The sequence below is a fragment of the Paroedura picta genome, chromosome 1 (assembly GCF_049243985.1).
Source record: "Paroedura picta isolate Pp20150507F chromosome 1, Ppicta_v3.0, whole genome shotgun sequence".
In the NCBI taxonomy this organism is placed as follows: Eukaryota; Metazoa; Chordata; class Lepidosauria; order Squamata; family Gekkonidae; genus Paroedura; species Paroedura picta.
Window position 1 is genome coordinate 144790554 of NC_135369.1, and position 26038 is coordinate 144816591.

The 26038-nt window shown below is 43.4% G+C and overlaps 1 protein-coding gene across 6 annotated transcripts in view; it reads right to left on the minus strand.

The window, feature by feature from the left end:
* Nucleotides 1–3966: 3966 nt before the first annotated feature.
* The window catches only part of ADGRB3 (adhesion G protein-coupled receptor B3), a 628454-nt gene continuing 606382 nt past the window's right edge, over nt 3967–26038 (minus strand). For all 6 annotated transcript variants that reach the window (XM_077307622.1, XM_077307613.1, XM_077307604.1 and 3 more), the window contains 3 exons: nt 19502–19537; nt 6590–6694; nt 3967–4803 (listed from right to left, as the gene is read on the minus strand). In XM_077307622.1, coding sequence (XP_077163737.1) covers nt 4612–4803; nt 6590–6694; nt 19502–19537 — 333 coding nt within the window. In that variant the 3' untranslated portion in view covers nt 3967–4611. The remainder of the gene's footprint in view (nt 4804–6589; nt 6695–19501; nt 19538–26038) is intronic.

Below are 26038 nucleotides of genomic sequence, written 5' to 3' on the forward strand. Positions count from 1 at the left end.
GTCATAGCAGATTACTCAATGAAACTGTCAATCCAACGTGCTACATCAGTGAAAAATGCAAACTCCACGTTAGGGATTATTAGAAAAGGGATTGAAAATAAAATGGCTGATATTATCATGCCCCTGTAGAGATTTGTGATGTGGCTTCATTTGGAATTTGTGTACAATTCTGGTCACCATATCTCAAAAGAGACATCATAGAGCTGGAAGACGTGTAGAGGAGGACAACCAAGATCATTAGGAGGCTGGAGCACCTTCCCTATGAGGAAAGGCTGAAGAGTCTAGGACTTTTCAGATTAGAAAACAGAAACTAAGGGGACAAAATACATTTATAAAATTATGCATGAAGCAGAGAGAGTTGACAAATAGAAAATCTTCTCCCTCTCCCAAAATACTAGAACTTGAGGGCATCTAACGAAGCTAATGGGCAGTAGATTCCGTATGGACAAAAGGAAATACTACTTTCCACAGAGTGATTAAAATATGAAATTTGTTGCCAGACTATGTAATGGTGGCCACAGGAATAACCGCTTTAAAAGCGGATTAGATGGATTTCTGGAGGATAGGTCTATCAGTGGCTGTAGCCAGGGTGACTGAGGGGAACCTCCACATTCAGAGGCACTAAACTTCTGAATCCCAGACCTGGAAAGCAACATTAGGTGAAGGCCTTGGCTTCTAGGCCCTCTTGTTGGCTGTCCAGGGGAAGAAGTTTGCCTTGTGTAAACGAGGATGCCATGCCTTTGCTCATGAATAAGTACTCAGACGACTCAGCTACTTCAAACATAAACTTTATTTAACAAACTACAGCCATAAACTGTACTCCTTGTAAGTTCCTCTTCCTTCACTCATAGTCTTTGTTTCCCATGAGTGCATTCCTCTTAAGCTGCCTTGTACAACTTCAACAAAATGATTCTAGATAATATATATTGTATAAAATAGTGACTGGGAGAATGCCAAAAAAATAGACTCCTTGTCCTTCTTGAGTGATCAAAAAAAACAAACAACAAAACAAAACAAGTGCTGTCTTCTTTGGAACAGAAGAAAATATCTGCTGGGAAAAAAACCCCCACGTGTTCTACCAGAAAACTTCACTGAAGATGGAAGTTCCTGTTTTCATTTCTAGGATGCTTGTAAAATATCAGCGGTTCAATGATTCGGCAACAGTTTGCCTCGTTGTAGGCTGCGACTATAAAACTGCAACAGAGGTTTAATATGGAGCACAAGTCTGTCAGAGTTAAGCATTTTTAAATTTAAAAAAATCCATTGATTTTATTTTGTTTTTTGCATGCACATCAGTGCTAGTATATATTTCACAAAATGATTTCCAGTTTTGGACAACAGAATACGACAAAGCATGTGGTTTTATCCTTTGTAATGAGATATAACAAAATAAGTCCACCTTTTAAAATAGAAACAAAGTGGGGTATGAGTTAAAACACATTTCATTATAATAGAAATGTTTAAGTAAAACAGCACAGGCACATAAACCCCTCTGCTCATAGATCTCTCTCTCTCTCTCTCTCTCTCTCTCTCTCTCTCTGCTTGCCTTGCGAATGAACAGAGGGAAAAGGTGCCTGTCTGGACAGCATTTTTTCCGGCCAGTGTTAGAGCAGGAGATTTTCAGGTAGAGATGGAATATCTGGATGGATATCTAGCCTGCAGACTCTACAGAAGCCTCTTGGGCACTTCAAGAGGCAATCAACTGTGGAAAGCTGATTACACACACAGGTTGACCTTTACTTTGTTGAGACCATCTAAAACATACCTAAAGTTTGTATTTTACAAGTGGGGGAACTTGTGAGGATTTGCAGTGAAAGGGATGAGCATTCTCCTGCTCCCTTTCTCTGTCTTACTTTTTTGCCTCCCCTGATGTGCCTGCAACCCCTCCCTCTTTTTCTCACTCCCTCACATCTCTTTCCCATCTGCATGGCAGTCTCTGCCCTCACCCATTCACTATAGTTTTTTTTATTTTCTTTCTTCTTCCTTCCCCCTTTTCCCCTCCTCCCTCCTACATTTTACCTATTGTAGTCTCTCTAGCTCTCCCATATCCAAGTTGGCCAGTTGAGACTTTGAAGCTTCCACCAAGATTTCACAACATAAGGCTGAACTAGACAAGACACCATCTGCCTCCTTCCCCCGAAATGGTACTTGGAAAATGGCACAGGGAGAAGGCAGGAGCCCCTCCTTCCCTCATGCTGCAGAGACCTCTATCAGAATCAGCTCCCATGATGCAGTGGAAAGGAGTTCTTGGCTGGGAACCCACGGCCTCAAAGTGGCAGGCTCCCTGGGGCATCCCAAGGACCCCTGTGTCATCTATGTTGAGATGTTGGTGGCATTCTCTTTTTAAGCAAGCAGACATTATGTCTACAATTTTTAATCCTCAGTGCATTTGTACCTATTGGAGGCAAAGATCTATGTCTGCCAACAGAGAGTTAAATAACTAGTAGATGTGAACTAACCTGTCTCTTGCTGTCTCTTTTAAATGATGGGTCCATTCAGGTAGGACTATGTGCATCCGCCCCTAACTACTGCACATACAGCTATGGAGCTGTGCCACAGTGCCTGCTTCTACAAATGGTTATAGCCTTGTAGGATTGGTTTGCACGCTCCTGCCAGCCTCTTTTACTATACAAGCTGAACTTTGTATATAAAACAACATTTCAACTATTAAGTTCTGTACATCCAGTTTATTAATAGATGGAAATGTATGATCAGAGCAGCTTCCTTAGCTGAAGCTCTATCATATGCTTGGAAAATAGGCCATCATGCTAACAAAATGAATTTGCACCCCTGAGTGGCCTAAGATGGTAGAAGCTGTGACCCTAGGATTGGCTTGCCTATTTCTGTCTTATTTGGAGCAACTAAAAAGCAGCAGACCAAGAAGCCAAACATGGAAGACGATGGGAATAGTACTGTTGGTTTTTATGAGGCATCTTTAGGACTTCTGCAGAGGTTGCAACCAGTCTAGAGCATCATGCTCATCTGCTTTGGACTCAGCTACCCTGGTAATAAGGCTTCCAAATACAGTGCTGTTCAGGCAGGACAGAAGTCCATTTCTCAAACAGAACACATGGGAAATTCATTCTCAAAATACGACAGGCAGATCTGAAGGCAGGCCAGGTTTAAAAAATCATGTCTTTCAGTATCAAGCACTGATGGTATAGTTATAGGACAGGGGGCTCTACTTTGAGTCGGCTTTTCCTCTTATCAGCATGTTTCCTTTATATCAGGGGTAGTCAACCTGTGGTCCTCCAGATGTCCATGGACTACAATTCCCATGAGCCCCTGCCAGCATTTGCTGGCAGGGGCTCATGGAAATTGTAGTCCATGGACATCTGGAGGACCACAGGTTGACTACTCCTGCTTTATATCACACAAATGCAGCCTGGACTCTCTAGTCCAATCCAATCCGTATGGCCCTTGGTATGTGGTACGAATTTGATTCATAATACAAAATCCTGGCTAAAGATCCAAATTCTGTATCTGGTCATGAGAAGATTTCTTGCTGGCTTACTTTATGAACAATATTAATGTTTGTCTCAGTTCTGAATCAGGGTATCAATCTCTGGTCAGAAAGAGAGGGAAGAAATATTTCCTTTCATCCCTAAAGAGTGCCCAGCTTGGGCTGCAGTAAAAGGGGAAAAAAAACTTGTTTGTTTGTCTAGAAGTTGTGTCTCTGCTGCAAGAAGACAAAAAAAACCCATAACCCTTGCATATAATAGAACTAATGTAGCGGCACTCTGACAAGTCCAATTTACATTGTCTGTTGCCTTCATAGAGGAGAAAAAATAGAATAGCTATTCAAACCTATTATTACATTTGAGAAATCATTAGTCTCACGGGAGTAATAAGTGTGCTATTAACATTCTGAATGCATTTTCAGCTTCTGTGTTTTAAAGAAAACATTATAAATATGCAAATTTCAGATCAACAAACCCAAAATAAAATGCACTGAAAATACTGATATGTAGACAAAAGTTTATTTACACCATACAACATTTTAAATATTTTATACACAGCTGCAGCAGGAAAAGCTACCCTTGAGCTTCTCAGAGAAAACTGCAATAATAAAGATGTGAAATATATTATTCATATAAAAGTGAGATTATTACTTTATTGCATTTAAAGCAATGAAGAATGTAGCTCAACAGACATTCATTTAATGACGACAAAACTTTGCTTTATTTTTTTTTATATTATAAAGTAAAAAGTGTAGTAATGGCCAAACAGACTGTTATAAACTTTAAAAACTGCATAAATATATACATTGTGCTTCATGGTGAAGTTTTCTGAAAACTAAACCAAATGAAGCTGTTACAACATGAACCGTTGCTTGAGGTTTATCTATAAAGATTTACCTTACAAATCCATTCCACGGGTACTTACAAGACACGATGGTAAGAATTGTACACCTGGGTTCGCCACTCGTTTTGGCCAGTGGGACTATATCATACGAAAAGAAATCACTGACATTTGGCACATGAGGGTCCTGACGCATGTTCGCCACAATGTTCAGACAGGCATGTCAGGCTTCCCGAGTCTCTGGGGTTGTCAGTGCAAATAAAAGGGTTCTACGTGTTTCCTTTCGCTTCAGTTTGTTTGCATCTTTCGTTAAACCTCCGTTTGGAAATCACCTTCTTGTACATCTAGAGGCAAATTCAGACACTTCTCCCATTCTGCTGGTCTTAGTTCTAAAGCATCTTTTGCCTCTGAATCTAATACGTTTATAGTGGTATAATGTTGGTATTCACTTGTGTTTTTGAAACTGTCCCAGGGAGCCTTGTTGGCTGCTGTTGGATTTTCCTGTGAAAGTGAGAAGAGGGAAGGAAAACAGAATTCAGCTTCCTTTTTAAAAAAAGTTCATTTCATTTTTAAAAAGCTGCATGAAAAACAGACGTCAAAGAGACAGGATGGCTTTGAAGAGAGCCAAACTGGCTGATATTTAGAGCTGGTCGTCTCATCCCTTTCTATGAGCAATCACTACATCGGAAGCCTTGCCAAGAGAACTGCCAACCCAATTCCCCGTGGCTGGCTCGCAGCAGAGCGCAGCAGGGGCTCGCTGACCATCCATGACAGCTGGATATGTAGTGGCCATTCCCTGACTGAGATTGAGAGTCTGTTTGGGTTAATGGTGTCCCTGCAAGAAAACGTGTCGAAACGTTAATCTCTTCCATATGCTATAATGGGATGTGACACACCTCAAACACCCACTGTTAGTACACTACAAATGAATACAGATACAGCAGGTGAAAAACAGGCCTAGCACTGGAGACAGGTAGTTCATAGCTCTCGTGCTCTGTCTGTCTTTCTCGCTTATACTAGCCATATTTGGTATTTTGCCAGTAGAAAACGTGCAGTCCGGAGCACTTAGACCCTTCTAATCCTGTTTCATTGTTAATTTAGCTGATAAACCAAATAATACAATTTTATAAAAGATGCATTTTATGTTAAGGCAATAACCAAGGTGCCTTGTTTTTGTTTCAACAAAGTAAGTATTGCAACCCCCCCCCCCCCCCAATTTAACCACATGGCAAAATTCAGTTTCATGATTTCTGGAAAAATTGCGCCTGTAGCCCTGCATACCTGAGAGGTGATTTTCTTCTCTAAGGCCAGTGACAAGCTCAAAGATTACTGACATGTACTAGGTCTGTGTCATAAGGACGTATAATGTGAATAAATACAATGTCTCAAAGTAGTTTGTAAATGCCTTCCCTTCCTCTTCCCACAAGAGATACTCTTTGAGGTGGGTGAGGCTGAGAGAGGTCTGATATTCCTGCTCTGTGAGAACAGCTTCTAACTAAGGTTGTGTGTGACTGCATCCGAATTGGCCGTTCCAGGCTCCTGTAGCCAGCACCTCACCCTCCCTTGATCTTGGGGTACTTCTGGACTGTAAGCTAAATAGGAGCAGACAGTATGATGTGGCAGTAAAGAAGGCAAATGTCATAGTCTAATGTATACTGTATTGGTCAGACCCCACAGGGAGTACTTTGTGCACTTATGGAGGTCTCACTTCAAAAAGGACATGGACAAAATTGAGAGGGTTCAGAGGAGAGTGACGAGAATGATCCGGGGCCTGGGGACCAACCCCTATGAGGAAAGGCTGAGGGACTTGGGAATGTTCAGCCTGAAGAAGAGGAGGCTGAGAGGGGACAGGATTGCTGCCTTTTAGTATTTGAAAGGTTGTCACTTAGGGGAGGGCAGAGAAAGCTTCCTGTTGGCAGCATAGGACCTGTGGTAATGGGTTTAAACTGTATGGAGAATGATATCAGCTAAATATCAGGAAAAAATATTTTCATGGAGTAGTTCAGCAGTGGAATCAACTGCCTAAGGAGGCGGTGAGTGCCCCCTCACTGACAGTCTTCAAGCAGTGGCTGGACAGATCCTTATCCTGGATGCTTTAGGGTAATCTTGCATTGAGAAGAGGGATGGACTAGATAGCCTGTAGGACCCCTTCTAACTCTATGATTCAAAGTTGGCTCAGTTAGAAAGGTGGACTATAAAGAAATAAGAGTACTTTGCCCAGTCTTGTTAATTTGCACAGCATAACGAACTAAAGTACACAACAGGACTGCAAGAAAGAAGTACTTACCATGCTGCCTGATTTTGGTACATCTCGAAATCTGTCTAGTGTCTGAAATTTTTGATTTAATTCCTGAAACAATTCCATATGCCTCTTCCTCGTATGCATGACCTTCTGCAAAATGGAATATAATTGCTTAATGTTTGACAGCGAATCACAGCATAGTTTTAAAAGAACCATTATTTGTTCCAACTTAATAAAGCCAATTGAATTTGTCTGGGCTGTCTCTTTTTGATAGGCACAAGAAATGCAAGCGAATGGCACTGGCCCCTGTTTCATCTCTGAGGCACACTTCATGGATAGGGGCTGTTGCCCTTTCTGAACTGCCAAAGCCAGGAGCTATTTCTTTTGTCCCGCTGCAGATGTGTCATGGATATAGCAACCGTCTCTGCAAAAGATCTTCCTTGTTTGTCAGTTAACCAGTTTTTAAAGAAATGTGCACAACATTGAAAAAGTTAATGTTTTGGAAAATAGCACCATTCAATATTTAATAAGGTGAATGTGAAAGTACCAGTACTGCCATGTGCTTCTCACTAAAATAACATGTGTCTGGAATATAGCATCCAAAGTTATTGTTGCGATGGGCTATTAGTTGTGATATGGCAGCAAGCAAGGAGCTCCACTATGACATAGGATTTTCTGCATGTGAAGCAGGTGCTCTACCGCTAAATCTCAGCTACTCTTATGGTCTTTGTCTTGCCTAGGTTGATCCTCTGGTTCCTGTTTATCTCTATTATCCTTCTTTTTAGACTGATAGTGGCATACAAAATTGATTAAATTTCTTTGGGCCAGCCCAGTTTTCAGCACTAGCACACATACCTTTTCTGCAACAGGAATCCAGCATGGTGCAGCACCCGTCGGGTTGCGGGGCTACTTTCCACTTCCAGATGATGTTGGCACCGGTCTGGGGTGTTCCCAGTCCTTATGTGATGGAGGCCCTCATTTGCCCTGTGGCAAGGGAACGTGGGCAAATGAAGGCCTGCATTGCGCCAGGCTTGGGACCGCCCTGGACTAGTGTTGATATTGTCTAGAAGTGGAAAATAGCCCCACATCCAGATAAATGCTGCACCAGGCCGGATTCCTGATACACAAAAGGTCAGACAGAAGTCTCTTGGAAGGAGAGGTGGATTGTAACAATGATCTATTCTGACTGGTATTGAAAAGTTTATGAAAATTTATATGCAGAACTCTTTTCAGCCAACCTCAAACAGGAAGAACTAATGTTCTCAAGCGGTCAATATTTATGATTTATAAATTCCTACAATAAATGTAAGGGGATTCAAGGAACAAAAAAAACACATTACACAATTTCAATAAATAACAAGCTGAGACTGTTTCCACACCGGAGGGATTGACTGCAGGCTGGAGTTTGAACCAGGGGAGGTTGCCCTAACTCTTCCTGCTCCTGCATGGGGGAGAATTTGGCCTGGCGCACCTCATCCACCCCAGATTTATGCTCCTGCATGGGAGCCAGGGCAGTGAAGTTCCCAGTATGGAAACAGTGTGAGTGAGTTTTTATGAACAGAGGTCATTATCTTCCAAAACAAAGAGAAACACTTGTTCTGTGATAGTACACACATAATAAAAAAGTTCTGCCCTAGATTAGGACTGGTTAATGTGCTAATATGTTTACTTTCTGCAATCCCTGTGGCTGCCAAGAAACAAAGGGGTGTTTTTAGACTGTCACTGGGTCACATTTTCACATAAAATATAATATCTCGCAAAACTATGACTGGCATTCAAAATGCTGAACTCTGGTGAACTAAACTGAATTTTTAATGTCTGTGAAACCTAAACTTTCTCAGAATTGTGATGTACCATATGGCAATGCATGTGGGAAAATGAAGGGAGGTGAAGATGATGACAAATGGAGCCTCCCCCTCTTTATGACCATGTGAATTTGTGTCACAAATGACTATGCTTTTCAGATATTATAATGAATGCTTCCCTCTAAATTATACAGACTAATAGGGGCAAAAACCTTAGAAAGGTTTTTTATACTGGCTTTTTTATACTTTTATAAGGTCCTTGCTAGGCCAAGGTTGAAAAAGTCATTTCAATTCCCATGTGTCTCCAGCCATTCACTTGTTCACTATTTACAGTTTCAGGCTGTAAATATTTGTTTAGATCTTCCTGCACTTTCCAGACTCACAGGACTGATGCTGGCCTGCCTGTCTGCGCCCCAGAATACAAACAGTTGCTGATAAGGGCTGGCCATAGCCCATATCCCAGGAGGGACATACCTGCACCACTCCCTCCCTCAACTAGGGGCAAAGCCTGTAGTATCCAAGAATACAATGGACACTAGAGCTTGGCAGTGGGAAGAGGAAGGGGAGGAATTGTCCAGTCTGCAAGGGCATGGGGTTGAATGTGTTTTGTGGGGGAGGTTGTGGTGGCATGGTGGGAAATAAGGGTATGGGTGTGGAAATATTGGTGTCAATAACCTGTGGTTTGGAATGTTCATTGAGTGTGGGAGAGGACTGACCTTTGGGAATTGTGGCATAGTGGTTACAGATTAGCTTTCCAAAGCCATGTCTTCAGATATGTGAAAAGGAAATCAGACTGGAGACTCTTAGGGGAAGATTACACGGCAACCAATTCCCCCCAGGTCTCCATCATTTCCCTTCTTGTGTGAATTAGGCTACAGACACCGAAATGTCCCTCTGCCCTAATACACAAGGGGTAGTCACTGTACACAGGTGTCCACCCTGTTCCTTCTTTTCCATTTTTTCACTGTTGGTAAAATGTTATGTGCCCACATGCTTCCTTCATGGTTGCTCCTTAGAAGAACGGATTTTTGTACCCTGTTGTTTACTACCCAAAGGAGTCTCAAAGCAGTTTACAAACACCTTTTCCATTTGTCTCCCCACAATAGTCAACCTGTGAGGGATGTGGGGCTCTGAGAGGTCTGAGAGAACTGGGAATGGGCCGCAGTGACCCAGCAGGCCTCAGGTGTCTCAAAGCATTTTCCAATCTTCTTCCCTTCCTCTCCCCATAGCAGACTCCCCATGAGGGAGGTGGGGTAGAGAGCCTCACAGGGAAGCTGGCAACCATAAGAGGAAGACTCTCTGTGCACAGCAGTCTTGGTCTTAGTAAGTTTTTTTTATACTGTTTTTTTATTTGCCAGGCCAAGGTTGAAAAAAGTCATTTTTTCAGCAGACCTGAAGAGAGGGAGAGGGAGCACATTCACCAGCCTCCTGCCAGCTCTGTCAGGGTTCTGAGGCAATTTACAGTTGGACATGACAGTTAGGGCAGCCTTGGGGTGAAAAGGGCTGGCACAGCCTGTGTTCTCACCCCCCTTGGCAGCCCTGCTGACCTCATCTCCCTGAGGTGGTCAGGGGCAGACTGGAAGCGATGTCTCCAGATTGCCCCTGGCTGGGGTAACTGGATGGAATTTTGGTCTGTGCTGGTGAGGGGCCAATTAGAAGCCACTTCGTGCCTTCTGACTGGCCCCTCTGCATGTCAGTCCAGGGCCAATTGTTGCCCTTCCTCATCCCAGACTGAGCCCACCCCAACACCCCTTACTGTATTATTAGGAGGGGCAGATGGTCTTTTCATATAGGGGGAGGCATGTATCGTTTCCCTATTGCAGCTGCTGCTGTGGCTATCCATGCCATGCAATGGCAGCAGAACTTCCCTATGACAAGTTTCCCTTTATTTTCCTTGTACCAGTTCCCTGGCAGCGGCTACCCTCTCCGAATCACTGAGGCTTTCTCAGTTCTTTAAAGCAAAATCAGCTACTGAACATTGTTAGATTATTGTTATTATTATTATATAACAAAACACGTGTCAGGTTCCCTGAAGTCCCAGTTTTAAATTTTAAAAATATTTCTAGCTTTTGTAGAGAAGTTACACTTCCCCCCTTATATCTCTGCAATGAAAAGGTGAAGAGACTTATTTTTTAAAATGAAAGTTGGAAATTCAGAAAACCTGACACAGACCATTATATATTGTAATTATATTTAACTGCAGTTTTTAAAAAACCTTTCTAGAAGCAAGGATGGGAGAACCTTTTGTACCCTCATGGTAGCCATCCAGGTTTTAATGTAATTTACAGGACCACCTTTCCCACAATGTCCCCCAGAGAGCATTAAGATCTAGTCAGCAGAAATTGTTTAGGATCCTTGGCCCTAAAGAGATCAGATTGGCCTCAACCAGACGTGGTCCCGGCCTGGGGGAATGCTCTGCCAACTGAGATCAGAGCCCTGTGGGATCTCAGACAATTCCACAGGGCTTGTAAGATAGAGGTATTCTGCTGGGTCTATGGTGGAGGCCTAAAAACCCTACATCACCTAGTGGCCCAACCTCAGAACCCTCTAATCAACTCAAAGGACCATCTTTATCAGCTCCCTCTTTTTCTCCCATGATAGGGGAGTTTTAATATTTTTTAGTATCTGTTTTTAATATATAATTATAATGTTATTATATGTATGTACTAATGTTATATGCTTTACCTTTACTGCCCCTGCCCTGAGTCCCACTAGATGTGGTGGTTAATACATTGTTTTTCAAATATTCATAGCAAAGACTGGGCAGAAGGCCTGGGAAACTCTGGGGGCCATTCTGCACAGAAAAAATAGCAGCATTAGGCCAACACAATGGTTTAATGCTAAAAAATCCTGTGCCTCCTGGAATTCTTCACCTGCTGGCTCTTCTGCTGCCATTTAGTGCTTCCTGCCATTTCACATGCCTGCTTGAAATGGCGGAAGAGAGAAACATGATATATACACTTCTCTCTTCCCCCTGTCAATCAAGACAGGCATCCAATCACCCTTCTCCCTCCTTTAAAGGGACTATGAGCTAATTTTTTAAATTGCTTATTCGTTTAAATGTATATGCATTCAAATATATTCATATCTATTAATAGATGCATAGGGCTCCTTTTCCTGCAAGCCCTCTTGCAATCCGGAGCCTTGAAGCTTCCCAAAAAAAATGGGGGGGGGTGATTTTTCTTTTTGTGGGGAAGAGGCATGCTTTGTGGGCAAACTGGTGAGGAAGTTTATTTTGTGTTCTGCCTGTGCAATTGTGTATCTATTCATTGCTCCAGGCAGTATTTTTTTTTAAGCCCCGTTCCGGGTTAAGAGAGAGGGAGGCGGGCTCGAGGGTGGGCACTGAAGCTGGAAATCTCACTATTTCAGCCACTTTGGTAACGCACGTGTCTTGTGCGAGTGTCTTGCTGGTTGCTCTCATCATGCTAGCGCTACATCGCAGGGTAATCCAGTTTCGTGGATTTCCCTGCTAGCGCTTTAAAATGGAGGATGTAGCAGCTGGTTTGCAGATGTCACACTGGATGTTCACGGCATCGTACAAAATGCCAAAAAAGGGTAAGACTCCCACTTTTAAATCGGGTGTAAAATGGCCCTGGGAATGATCCTGGGGAAGCAGGACTTCCCCATAGATATGTTAACAGCATTGTGGCTGGGGTAAATGATCTGTATGGAAGTGACTTATTTGTCACCATCAGGGTGCATAAAGGCAATTCAGGAAAAACGTTTTCACAAGGCATCATTCAACTGACTTACTGCATCCATATTTACCAAGTGTGACTTTTTGACTCTATATTTTTCATGCATAAAGACTGCAGTCTTTTCTCATTTGAAAATACCTTCAAATAAACAAGCACAAGACCAGGCTGCACATGCACTTATTGCATTGTGATGACCTGTGGAAATGGTGAGGGTTGTTTCAAGTAAATTAGCACAGGATCAGAGATTATTAGAGCAACTCTGAATTTAAGGAGGCATCTTGATAGATTAAATTTCTGATGCTTAACGCAGAAATGACATGATTCACAATCTGGGCATGAGACCATAGAAAGCAATTATAAACCAATTAACCTCACAAGAAATGCGGGGAGGGAACAGGAAACAGTTCTGCAGAATTCAGAGAGAGCCTTCTTGCGAAACACCCTGTGTCATTGAGATAGCTGACCTAGATTTATTAAAGTCGTCTCACATAAGCGACAAGCTGGAGATTTGCAAGATACTCATCTTACAGCTGCTAATGCTTATGTAGCAATCTCAGCCCTATACAAATTATAAAAGTGTCTCCGAGGACAGGCTCCACTTCCCAGATGCACAGTGGCTTAAGAGAGGAGCCCCTCTACAGGAAGCTGAGCATATTTTGCAGAGTTAATTCTCTAAACACAACATATTACAGGATACTGCATCAAAGGCTACATTTCCTGCAAACTTGGGATCTCCCAGGTTTTCAGAGAAACTGCAGAGCTTTTCAAAAGAGGGGAACGCAGCCTCCCAAGCAAACAACAAATGGATACTGCGATAGGCAGGCAAGACCAAAAGGAGGAGGGGAGAGCTGCTGCCACAACTCTCCGCCTGTTGCCAATTGCAAGTGTGAAGAGGAGGAAGAGGAGGAGGAAGGGGTGGATGAAGAGGAGCAGGGAGTTGAGGAACTGCTGCCACCCCCTTCGCTGACCCAGAGTCAGAGTCCCTTTATGGGCATCAACCCCTCACTGATCCTGAAGGTGGGTGGTGGAGGATGAGTGAGATGATTGTCATCGTTGCCTCCCCTGAGGTGGACAGACACACTGGAAGGCACGTGGGCAATGTGGTGGTGGTGGTGGTGAGGGAGGGAGGGAGGGAGGGAGGGGGAGAGTGAACAAGGCACAAACCTATTCATTCCAGCGGCCACCTCAGAGGTCTCCTCCTCAGCCCACCCATGAAATGAGCCCTGTCACCTTCTCCATCCCCACCCATAGCACTTCAGCAAGCCAGCTTGAGCTGGGGCCGATGGGAGGGGACTGTGGAGGCTGGGCTGTGGGGAGGGAATGCAGGGGTTGGTGCCCAGACCTGCCACAGCCTCCAGGAGGAAAGGAAGCTTGCTGGGGTAGGAGATGTTGTGTGCTGAGCACTGGGCGGCTGTGTGTCTTTCCCTACTGGGGAAGCAGAAGAGAATATAGAGGGGGAGTATTAGCTGGAAGCTGCCCCAAGACTGCAAGGAGAAGGGTGGCCTATAAACTGAAATATATAAAGCAAGCAACAAGTGGGAAAGGGGCAAGTGCAGAGGGCCATGAAAAGGGGGAAGTATCCCTTTGAGTTTCTCACAGATCTCCTCTTGTCATAAGATTATTGCTACTTCACTGCCACCCTCTTCTCTCTCCTCCTCTTACTTGCAGTTGTAATAACACTGCTGCTACTTCATTCTTACACCTAGTGGGGTTCTTTAAAAAAAAAGAAACAATAGTATCTTGCTTGTGACTATAAATAGCTGCTATGGGGATACAAACCACAACTCTGATGAAGTGAGCTCTGACTCCCCAAAGCTTTGGAATGGAAGAAATTTGGTTGGTCTTTAATGTGCCACAGGACTTCGGTTTTATTCTTCTGCAGTGGGCCAGTTCTGGAACAACCTTTCTGGAATTCTTTTTCTTTTCTTTTTTACATTTAATTCTGGGTCACTTCTGTATTCACTAAGCATGCTAAAACATGTGCTAAATGTGGAAGGTTGTAAATCACCCCATAGTACCAGAGCTTAGCTGCATTCCCTTTTTCTCTTCCCTACCCGATGAGACAAAAGGAGGCCTGAGCTGCTCTGGAATGAAATCAGAAGGCAGTGGGCAACCGTTCCCAAGCTACGTGTGGCCATAATTGACTGGGAAATAATCTAAGGCCATTCCCTGGGGGAAAACCTGATCTAGGTTCAAGCCACGGGTGCCTCGCCAGCTAAGGGGGGGGGGGTCACATTGAGCCCCCAGCACTGAAGAAGAGAAGAAGAAGAGCTGGTTTTTTATATCCCACTTTTCACTACCCAAAGGAGTCCCAAAGGGGTTTACAAAGGGGTTTCCCTTTTCCTCTCCACAACAGGCACCCAATGAGGTAGGTGGGGTTGACAGAGCTCTAAGAGAACTGCTCTGTGAGAAAAGCCCTGTGACTGGCCCAAGGTCACCCAGCTGGCTGCAGGTGCAGGAGTGGGGAATCAACCCCAGTTCTCCAGATGAGAGGCCACTGTTCTAAACCACGCCCCTCCCTGCTGACTCTGCTCTTGAGCACCCTAATCCTCATGCTCAGACGGTGTTTGTGGGCCTTAGAGCGGCTGGAGAACTGAGTAGCAACCCTGTGCCAGTTACACTGCCATATGTGCCCCCCCCCCATATGTTGCCACAGTGATGTTTGTGGTACTCTGGTTCAATGCCGCTTCCTGTGAGTTCCAAAAGACACAGCAGTTGGGGAAACTTAACAAAATGTACGGGCATTTTTATAAACACTCAGAGACAACTGAAAATATGTCACAGGATGACTGCGAAAGGAGAACAAAATGTTTTGGACTTGCATGGTATTATTTATCAGATGTGGAAATCTGCTCTCCTTAGCAATAGGAAGGATGTCTTCGAATCAGTTGCCATAGAGAACAATTCGAAGAAAGAACCACACCGCATCTCTGACCTTCTGAATGGCAGCGCATGACTCACAATTCCGGTGCAGTGCTGTGATTACATAAGTTTTTCTTACACTTCATTCTTTTTAATTGCCTGATTGGCTGGTTAAGGCTTCATATTCCTGTTTGGTGTTCCTACTTGGTGTTCACTTTCATAAATATTGCTAAGTGGGCACCTTTCAAAAGTTTCTCTTCTTTTATGCACCAACAAAGTGGGCATCGCAAGGGTGACCTAGTGAGTCCAACATTGGCAATGCTTCCATCTGTATTTTCCCTTTATCTCACGTGTCGAAAACAGCTGGGTGCCAACAAGAGTTCTGGGGATGTTAAGGCGGGGAGGGGGAGGGGGAGGGAATGTGTAGCAGGCTTCAGTCTCCCTCTGTGGGTGAGGCTGGGGCAAGCACACTTCCTCCACCATGCCTCGACACCCCAGGATCGTCACCCACATGAGGATCGTGTTTCTAAAAAAGAGCAGAATCATATGGAATTCAACACTCAATCAGAGCTCTCCTGTTTCCTCTTCTTTAACTGCTTTGGTATTTTGCAGCACCAGGCACACTTTATTCCTGGGCCATATTTATTATCAGCCTTCTCAGCGTTCTTGGGAAGGGGCCATGGCCCCATGGAGGATCATCTGCTTGGCAAGCAGAAGGTTCAGTCCTTTGCAACTCCAGTAAAAAGGATCATGGAGTATGTCTAGGGTTTTCAATTCCAGGTTGAGAAATCACTTGAGATTTGGGGGTGGGACCTAAGGAGGTGAGGTGTGGGGTGAGACTTCACTGGGGCATAGCATCATAAAGTCTACCCTCTAGTTTTCTCCAAGAGAACTGATCACAGTAACCTGTAGACCAGTTGTAATTCTGGAGCTCTCCAGGCCCCACCTAAGTATGCGAGAGAAAGCTCTTGGCTTGAGACTCTCGAGAGCCTCTGCCGGTCAGACTAGACTAGACTAGACTAATAGTGTAAAGCAGCTTCATGTGTTCACTCCCATTCTTGTTCTCTGACTCTGCCATATATGAAGGTAATGGGAGGGTGAGGTTGTGGTGATCATATACGAATAAGATTAGGGATCCTGCTGCTTTAAAGGGTTCTGGAACAGGGAGCCATCCTGCAAGTGCTGCTCACTTTATCTGTGCAACACTGCATGGGGAGAGATCACACCTGTGGAATTTCGGCCTCTCTTAGAACACTTAAAGACAGCCTTAGACAGAGTCACCTTAGATGGAACTTGATATCCTGTGGTGGATAAGGCAAAAATGGACAAAGCTGGCACATCTTGGAATCCTGCTTTCAGAAGATTTTGCACTCTACAGTCCTTGTTTCTGCCTCAATTCCTGGCAATGCAGTCAAGCCCTAACAGTTTTGTAACTATCACCCCCAAATCGACTCCATAGTCTAAATTTTGAAACTGCTGGAAGGAAAACATCAGGCCACAGAATTCTTTGCTCTGTCGGTGATCCATTAAGCCTTGTGTTGCTGTAACCCCCCCCCCCCAACTATCAGATTATTGTGGTGACTTGCATCCAGTTGATGTAAGATGCATATTTAATTTTAATTACGATGAATAAAAAACGTGTCCTGCAAATTGAGAACATTCACATCATGGGGTGGGATGAGGGGTCAGGTTCTAGTTTTTTAGGTGCATATCACTCCCTTCTTAATAAGTCTAGCTGGAAGTGGCAGTGGATATTTTTTGGACTTGAGGCATTTAATTACAAAAGATTAAGGGCATTTTTAATGTCTCCCTACCCTTTATTCTTTACCTTCGAAAGAAGCCCATGCATTTCAATTAGCACAAGAAAGAAAGCTGAGTAATTGCTGGAATTTCTAGGTTCAAAGGAGACTGCTGTTAGCCCAATAACCTTGGTGCAACGAGAGACATTTGTTCCACTTAGCATGGCTTAATATATTTTCTCTATTCCCACCTGCACACAGTGGAACATTTGTACCACATGCCCAGCAGGGTTTTTCCCCCCTCTCTTCTTTTACCATTTTTATACCATCTATACTTAAGAACTTAAGAAAAGTTCTGGAGAACTTGAAAGATTGCTCATGCCCTGTGAGATTTTTGCAGGCCCTATTAGAAAGTTATCACACCAATGTTGATTTTGAATTGTTTTTCTAATGGACCCACAGCTTCCTGAGAGAGTACAGTGATCATTTTTAACACAGCCTTTTCCCTGGAGAAACGGTAGTGGTAAAGTAGGCTCTTTCCTGAAGTGCAAGAGGGTTTTTCACAGTGTATCTTGCACTGTTTACTCTCTGTGTCTGTCCACATCAATATGGATGACTTTTCAAATTATAGCTAGTACATGCTTTTCAAACGATGATAAAGTGATCCCTAAGTGTACATTGGCTATGCAAACATTGTGAGGCTTCAGCTCCACAAGAACACATCGTTAATTATATCAGGTAGTTAACTTGCATGAACAGGAAACTTATGCATAAACCAACATTCCACATATCTTTGATATTCACTGAACCGCCAGAAGTGAATGTGTGTGTGTGTGGGGGGGTGCACGGAAGAGAGGTTAATGAGCTGCACATCTCTACTCTTATCATATTTCTTCAAAGTAGCATCCATGGAAGTCAATAATACTTATTTTAAGGTAACAGGTATCAGCTCAGGGGGATGTAAACCCAAAAAACCCTGCTAATCTCATAAATACTTTTCCAGTGAGTAATTATGTCTAAGGTACTCTCATTGCACCCGGAGATAAAAAAATTAGCAACAAAATAAAGCCCACATTTACCACTTTCTAATGTTCAGAAGGGTAACAGTGCATGCCTATGCCAAGATACAGCACGGAATTCAATGATCGTAGTCTGGAGTAACTCTGTATAGGACTTCACTGTACATGCAAGTGTCAGCCTGAAGCACCTCGATATCCAAAGCAGGCACTTACAATGTTTGTTAAGAAGGAAACAGGGATAAAGCAAATAGTTTTCCTGAAGAAGGTTCAAGGCTACTTCAGTTTATTGGGTGTCATCTAGGAGGCCTGATAGCTTGCAGAGGTTATGTGGCCTTTCTCAGAAGTTCGGATGGCCGTTGACATTATTAGAAGTCACTGGAAATGGTAAACGATTGCTTGGTTGATTGGCTGGTTCCTATGTCTTACTTCTGTGCCCACTTCTTTAAAGGGGCAAGCCACCACTTTTGGGGCTCCTCAAAGCCTGAAAAGTATTTCAGGGGCTCCTCCATGGTCGAAAGGTTGAAAAAGGCTGGCTTCCAGTTTTGTTCCCCATAGGGAGTTCTCCACTGAGAGTTGTCCAAGGAGGCCAAAAATATTAGGGATGTTGGGGGGGGGGATGCACGCATGATCTCTTCTGCTATCTGACCACTGTCCACTGCAGCACGAAATGAGGTCTGCTTATTATTAGTTGACACCTGTCCAGGCTAATGCTTTGATAGCTGGCAGGGCTTTTTTAAATCCAGGTCCAACCTCACAGTTCAACACTGGTTAACTTGCAGTGCAAGTATGTAAAGGCATATTGGCATGTAAATAAGCTCTAGGCTTCTCTTCTCACAGGTGGCAACCTCAAAATAATGGATAGAGATTTAATTTATGGGAAGGGGGAATGATTCTTGGAACTCTGAACAGAAGACATGGAACTGTGGAAATAGCCTTTCCCCTTTATATCCGTTTGATTCCCCGCTCCCCCACCTGCAGCAGGCTGGGTGACCTTAGCCTCTCCATAGCACTGATAAAGCTGTTCTGACCGAGCAGTGATATCAGGGCTCTCTCAGCCTCACCCACCTCACAGGGTGTCTGTTGTGGGGAGAGGAAAGGGAAGGCGAATGTAAGCCATTTTGAGACTCCTTCGGGTAGAGAAAAGTGGCATATAAGAACCAACTCTTCTTCTAAAAGGTGATTTGAATTTTTTTACTTGAATTTTGTATTGCTCTTTGAATTTCAGCAAAAAGGTAGACTATAAAGCAAGTAAACAAAATAAATCTAGGACAAAGGGTAATCTTACAGTAAAAAAAATGTACCGTATTTTGATTTATTTACAAACATAGCCTACCTTTTCATTTCAAAAGTATCTTCAACCTTTTTTTTTAAAATGACATCGCCAAAATGGCAAGAAATGAAACCCACAAGCCATACAAAATTGATTCAGCAGCAATACAAAACTTTTGAAGAACTTCAATGCTGTTAAGAAGCTCACTTGAATCAGACGGGTGTAGTTTGAGGCATAAATGACAACAAGCATATTTCCCTGGAGTGCAACCAAAGAGAATGCTCTCTTCCCAGTACCTATCTGCCCAGCTTCTAAAAGGTGGGGACACCTGAAATATGGCCTTTGAAGAAGGAAATCTCTGGGCAGGTTTGTTCAGAAGAAAGCAGTCCTTTAGGTACTCTTGCTCCAGACAGCAGAGCAAAACATGTTCACAATGAAAACATTTTGTTGTCCCATCCCATATATAAGATGCCTTACAAAGTATTAAAGCAAACCTGTCACACCCCTTTTGCTTTCAATAAAATACACACACTGAATGAGTAGCAATAATATAGGTAAACTTACTTCAAAGTCGAGGTCCGAATAACGTGATTTTCTTCTCTAATAAGTATATGAGAGGGAAAAAAAAAACACAACTGTGTATTAATTTTGAACTGAACATGTACTGAGCACATCTATTATCCTTAATTTAATATTGATATTTTTAGCTTAGTATCTTTCAACAGTTGGTTGAATTGTAGCCATATGACAATTCCAGATTCCATTTGCTTCCCACATAGGGGACCTCCATCATCAAGATACCTTCCATTAAATTATGGCTCCAATTTTTGCAAAAGCAACTAACTGCAGATATCATCCCAAACTAAGTATTTAACATTTTTGTTCTGTTACGGGATAGCTTTCACAGTTAATGTATGTTAGAGGCCCATGCGGGTCTTGCCTCTATAGATAATGATCAATATTTTTTTTCAAAAAAAATTGCAAAACCATAGAAACGTCTGCTGTGCAGCTAACCATTTGCTTGTGTTTAACTGTGTCGATCCACCCTAGAAAAACCTGCTTTCAACACACGGCCATCTGGCCATCTTCTGACAAGACAGCCTATAAACGTTGGCCATCTCAAAACATTATTTATGGTAATCATCCATTTCTTGGGAGATTTCAGGCTATAAGGGGATTCACTCAAATTGTACTTCCACTAGAATCCCCGCTCCCCTGAGAATCTCTATACAAAGCCTGCTTTCTGGCCCAACATTTTCATCTCTACAACTGCATTATTTTAAGGGTTACTAAACATGTGAAACTACTCTATGCCAAGTCAAATTATTGGCCAGCTAACTCAGTATTACTTACTCTAACTAGCAACGGCTCCCGAGTTCTGAGGCAGATATGGTGATATCTAAGGTTCTTTTGTATGAAGATGTCAGGCAGGGGCAGACTGGGATAGGGAAATGGCCCTGAAAAAGATTTCCACACCACTTCCCAAAGGAGGGAGGAAGAGGCAGCCTACTTGGCCCAATTCAGCCATGTCCCCAAAACAGTGAGGGAGAGGCAGCTTCACCAACTTTTTTCCAAGCCCACTCCATGGGGCCATGCACCATGTTTCTTAGACCAGGGGTAGTCAACCTGTGGTCCTCCAGATGTTCATGGACTACAATTCCAATGAGCCCCTGCCAGAATTTGCTGGCAGGGTCTCATGGGAATTGTAGTCCATGAACATCTGGAGGACCACAGGTTGACTACTCCTGTCCTAGACTACACGGGCCTTGGGAAGACTAAACGCTATCTCCCCTGGACCACACAGGCCTCAGGTGCGCAGAGTATTATCTCCACCAAGCGATGCGGGCTTTGCCTTGGTCTCCCCAAGCCAAACAGGTCTCTGGAGAACTGGGCACCTCCACACATTGGGGGACTGGGTGTTGCCTCTCAGAGCAGGCCCTTACTGCCACCAGCTTGACATGGTCCAAATGGGGAGATGATATAATGACAGATTCACCCCTGGTGCCAGGGTCTGAAGCAGAGCCTTATATATTCAAAGCATATATTTGTCCTTTAACTCGTGTCCTTTTCCCCTAAAATAACAGGACAGCCAAATCCAGTTTTGGAAATTCCTGGACATTTAGGAATGTTGCTGGGAGGGTGATGTTCAGAGAAGGGACTCAGGGGAGATGCCTATAGCCCACACTACAAAACATTTGTTTTTTTCCAGAGAAAGGGCTCTCTCTTGTCTGGAGCTCAGTCATCATTGTAGGAGAACTTGAGGCCCCACTTTGGGCTTTGTAACAGGTTAAACATTTACAATGTTACAAGTTAGAACTTTACACTATGGTGCAGCTGCAATAGGGCGATGCTGTAAATTTTACAAAAAGACTTTGAACACTACCCTCCACTCCTATCATAAGTGATGTTCCATCCTGATTTTAAAAAGTGTGTTTAAAAATTATAGCTGCAGAATGAATACACTGGAGAAAAAACAATGGTGGATAAGGTGGGGACAGAATCCGAAGTCAAGATTAAAGATTAACTGCTCTGAAAATCTGCAGTAGTTTGTGTGCACACAATGGGCCAATGTCTCCAGACGTCCCTCGGTTTAGGCAGCCCCATAAAGACACTAGCTGAGTCAGTGTTTAATTGGGTGGTTTAAATGGTCATTTTGAAACAATCTGCAACATTGTTTTTACCAATGTATTTAACAACACAGGATGTCTGCTGAAGCTGGCCCTTTGAATTGTGTGTATGGAATGACATGGTTAGAACACACTTTGCATTCTGCTTGCTTGTCTGCCCAAAACTGTGTTATTAGGCTGATGTGCCTGCTGGAAGGTTAAGATGAGCAAGTTCCATACTGCACCTACCCTCCTGCAATGCAGTCTGTTTGGCTAGTTGTCCCAACTGGAAGCCTGGCTATGAAGCACACCATTTATATGCACTGCAACTTTGAAAGTGTTTGTGCATTTCAAGTGGGAGCTATCCATTTATCTCTGCATTGCAAAAAAAGCCATGTACTATGACTTTGCCTGTTTGATGAGGCCAAGGATGAATGTTCCATTTAAAAAAAAGGAACAGTCTGCAGCTACACATCAGCAAAGAAAAACAGTATGTGGTATGATTCTGAGCAAAAGGTTGCATTCGCTTCCTGGAACAGAATGGCAGGTGTAGGTGGAGGACGGACTTTCTGAATTGCTTTTTTAAAATCGTGCAACAAGAGGACTGCCTAGTTGGCCTTTTTCGCAGCTGTGAACAGCCTCCCCACCCCCTTGAGTGCAAAGGGTTGCCATGAGGGTAATGTTTCTGCATGACGGTGGCAGAAAAGTCCCACATCCCCTGAGGAGGGGGTGGGGGAGGATACAATTAGCAAAAGGTCATTAAATGCACAGTTGTTTAATAATTGTGGGGAACCTAATGGATTGGATATGGGCACAGCCAGGTTCTACTCTTTTATTCAATGCTCCTCTTTGCTACAGGCCCTGACCCATCTGGCTTTTGTTCAGGTAAGTTCTGTGATCACCAACACAGCCTTTTTGGGTGGCTAAAGTGGACAGTGAATGTGCATATGAAGCTGATTTTATACTGAATCAGGCCATTGGTCCATCCGGGTAAGTATTTTCTACTCAGTCTGGCAGCACCTTTCCAGGGTCCCAGGCAAAGGTCTTTCACATCACCTGCTGCTTGGTCCTTTAAGCTGGAGATGCTGGGGATTGAACCTGAAAAGCAGATGCTCTGCCACTGAGGCACAGCTCCTTCCCTTTCCACCTGGGAATCTAGCCCAATGTTCTTCCATTAAATGCATTTCAATAGCAGGGAAATAATTTTCTCAGTTGGACAACTGAAACCAACACTTGCCTATGAGGTTGGAGAATTGTAGTACTCATATTTTACACATGTTGAAAGTGTATTTTTGTTTTATTTTTGTAAGCTGCTTTGATATAGGAGAAAAGCATTATATAAATATCTTTAAACACAGCCCCACGGCGCCGCGGCACCGCGGACTAAATAAAAGAGTAAGGGCCCAGAAGGCGGGCCCTGTCCGGGACGAGGAAGGGTGCCGATAGGCCCCTTCCCCTGGACTGACCAGCTTCGCGCCTCCCGATTGGTCCCTCCGCTGGTCAGTCCACCCCCAAGCTGCCAATGGCTGCTTGCCCGGCCAAAAACAATTCGGAGGTGCTTCGCGCCTCCCAACCCGCCCCACCCCCCACCAGAGCTTCCCTTCTCTCCGGCGGCCATTACTTTGCTGGCTGCCGAGAGCGAAGGTAGGCTCCCTGGCCCCTGCCCCGACAACGGCTCCCCAGACCTTCCCCGGGGCCTGGGGACTGTTTTAAAGCATCCACGCCGCCTTTACAACGCTGCCCAAGCCCCGGGGCCTGGGGAACATTTTGCTACATGGGCGGGAGGGGTAGTAAACCCTCCTCTAGGGCCCGCTGTATTTTTTTGACAGCGGGCTCTACTGCTAGTTAAAATAATAAATAAATTCCAAGGATGATTTAGGACGGTCTAATGAAACACAAGATGTATGTACAAATGGAAAATAATCTTCTAATTGTTCTAATTTAGTTTTAAGGGGGGACATTATATGGAATTGACAGGGAATGGAAGCATGCCATGAGTGCTCTTAATACTCTGAGATGCCTCCTACAATTTATTTCATAATGATGATGTGATAGTTCTGGTGTTATTTTCAGAAGACAAAGATATGCATGCAAAGAAAGCCTGATGCAGCAATTCTTGAAGGTCTACCAGGAATGAGTTACATGGGTTAGAGGGGAATGAGAATTAACTTTTTTTTTTGCAAAGGCTTTTATATTAGTTCAATTGTATGGATTCTGAAATTGTGTGAGTTGTGGTAGATCTGTTGCCCTCTGGCACCTCTGGCACATATGCGCTATTCAAATTTTGCACAGAAGTAATTAAAACATTTGGTGCCAACTTCTGTTTTCTAGGCACAAATTATATGTGTGCAATCCAACTCAAACTCTGTTGTATCCAAGGGCTGATATTTTCACAGCAAGGCATGTCTCTGTGCCATAGCAGAGCTGCCACTTTCTGTTCACCCTTTGCACAACTGTCCATTGTTTGAGGAAGAAATGAAATAACTTCAAGGGAGACAACAATTTAGTCATAAACTTGGCTAAAATGCCATTGGATATGATTCAATGAAAAAAGATGATATTTGGACATTCAGTTCTATCTGATAGGCTAAGGACTGGACAGAAATATCAAAATAACTTAATCGGTGAAGAGAAAGGAAGAAGAATCTATGCAGGGTGCATAACCCTCTGCTCCGAAGCAGAGGCAGAAGAAAGTAAACATCAATGAATCAAAGTCATTAGGGTGGTTGATGCCCAAGAAACTGTTCATTAAGAATAATGGAGTGGAATTAAGAAAGAGTATCTAGGTTGAATGCCAGGCTACAATGTTCCTCATCAGCTAATTTGACTATGGAGGAAATAGGCACATACTTAAAATTAGGTTGGGCTGGTTGTTTGGGTGGCAGAGAGAGGGCAACTGCAACCAATTAATATTCCTACATTGTGAGAAGACAACGACCCAGTGGAGCTTGTCCATCTCTTACTTCCATGACAAAAATAAAAGCCACGTTGAAGCAGAAAACCTCCAATACGGGAAGGGGGGTGCGTGGAGGAGTAAAATCCCTGGGAGAGAAACACCGAGGCAAGAATTCATTTTGAGTCAATTTGGCTTTGGACTAATCACGTAGAGCTTTCTGCAGTATAATTCCAGAGCAATTTTGAACTCTGCTCACTAGAGGACAAAAATAGAGTGGCGCTGAAGGATAATTTTCATACACCAACCTGTGCTGAGTTGCTGGCAGCAGGAAGCAGCGGCTCCTGCCACAAGACTAATGCAAGCCCCCTCCTTTTGTGAAACAGGCTCAGCGCCTGCTATACTCCTTTTTCCAATTGGCTACCTGATTAATTACATAAGATACCACTTGAGATACATTATATAGCGCAGGCTATAATTGAAACAAGAGATATAATATTTTGGTGAAGTTGTACCCGTCTTTCCATTAATATAAATCCTTGTTATCAGCAGTTTTCTAATTCTCTCTGAGATTAAACTTGACATGCAGAATCCCAGCCCAGGAGAGGATTTCTTTCCCCCCTCTACAAAATTAAAGTGTGTGTGAGGGACTCCTTCAGCATTTTAGAGATTTACAAGACCCTTTGAATACATGGTTTCCCTTTTCTCCTGCCTGAAATGCTCTTTTGTGTTCATATCTCTTTTTTCAGACACTCAGTTTAGGAAACTGAAAAATAAGATTTGCAGACTATTGGTCACTAACAAGGACTAGTCATAGAGGAGTAGTTTTTGCAGAAATAAAAATACTAGATGTGCAGAATTATGCAATTGCCAAAAAGATACTTGGCAGTTTTATTACATGGCTCAACTTTATGTCTAAAATATACTTTGGGGAAGATCAATTCTTCTGCTTTATTATATGACTGACTTTCACATGCCTATTTAGCTAACATGCCATATGCTTCTGTTTAGAAAGTGGCTTACTCTTGTTATATGTGAATACTCAAAATGCTCAAAATCTGTTGAATGCTGACAAAGATGCACTGAACACTACATGTCACTTAAATATAATAGTCAGCATTTATTTTTATTTTATTTTATGTATTTAAGACATGTCCAGGTTTGGTGCCCAGCCTGGCTGCAGACTTCCTTGGGGTCACAGAAGCCAAGTGAGACCCACCTGTGACCCTTTTACCTCAAGTAGCCCCTATCAATGCAGCCAAAGCTTTGAGGAAGTGACTCTGTGGGGGTAACAGCAGTAGGAACCATGTGCGGGCCTTGCTACCTCTCTCCTGGGATCTGGACTGGCTGATGACATCATCTCCTGGCATCAAAGCAGCAGCAATGATGCCAGGGAAGAAGGTGCCTTGAGGAAGATACTAGAAAATCTGATATTCAAAGAAGAAGAGAAGACTGTGAAGCAGGCAGCAAGAAGATAATGATAATGAGGTCCGTATCTTCTCCCCTATTAAGTGTCATCTCTTGTCTGTCTCCAGATTGCTACTCTTAGGTCAACTGCCCCTTTCTCAGGTGTGCCACACTCAGTGTTACCCCCTCTCTCAG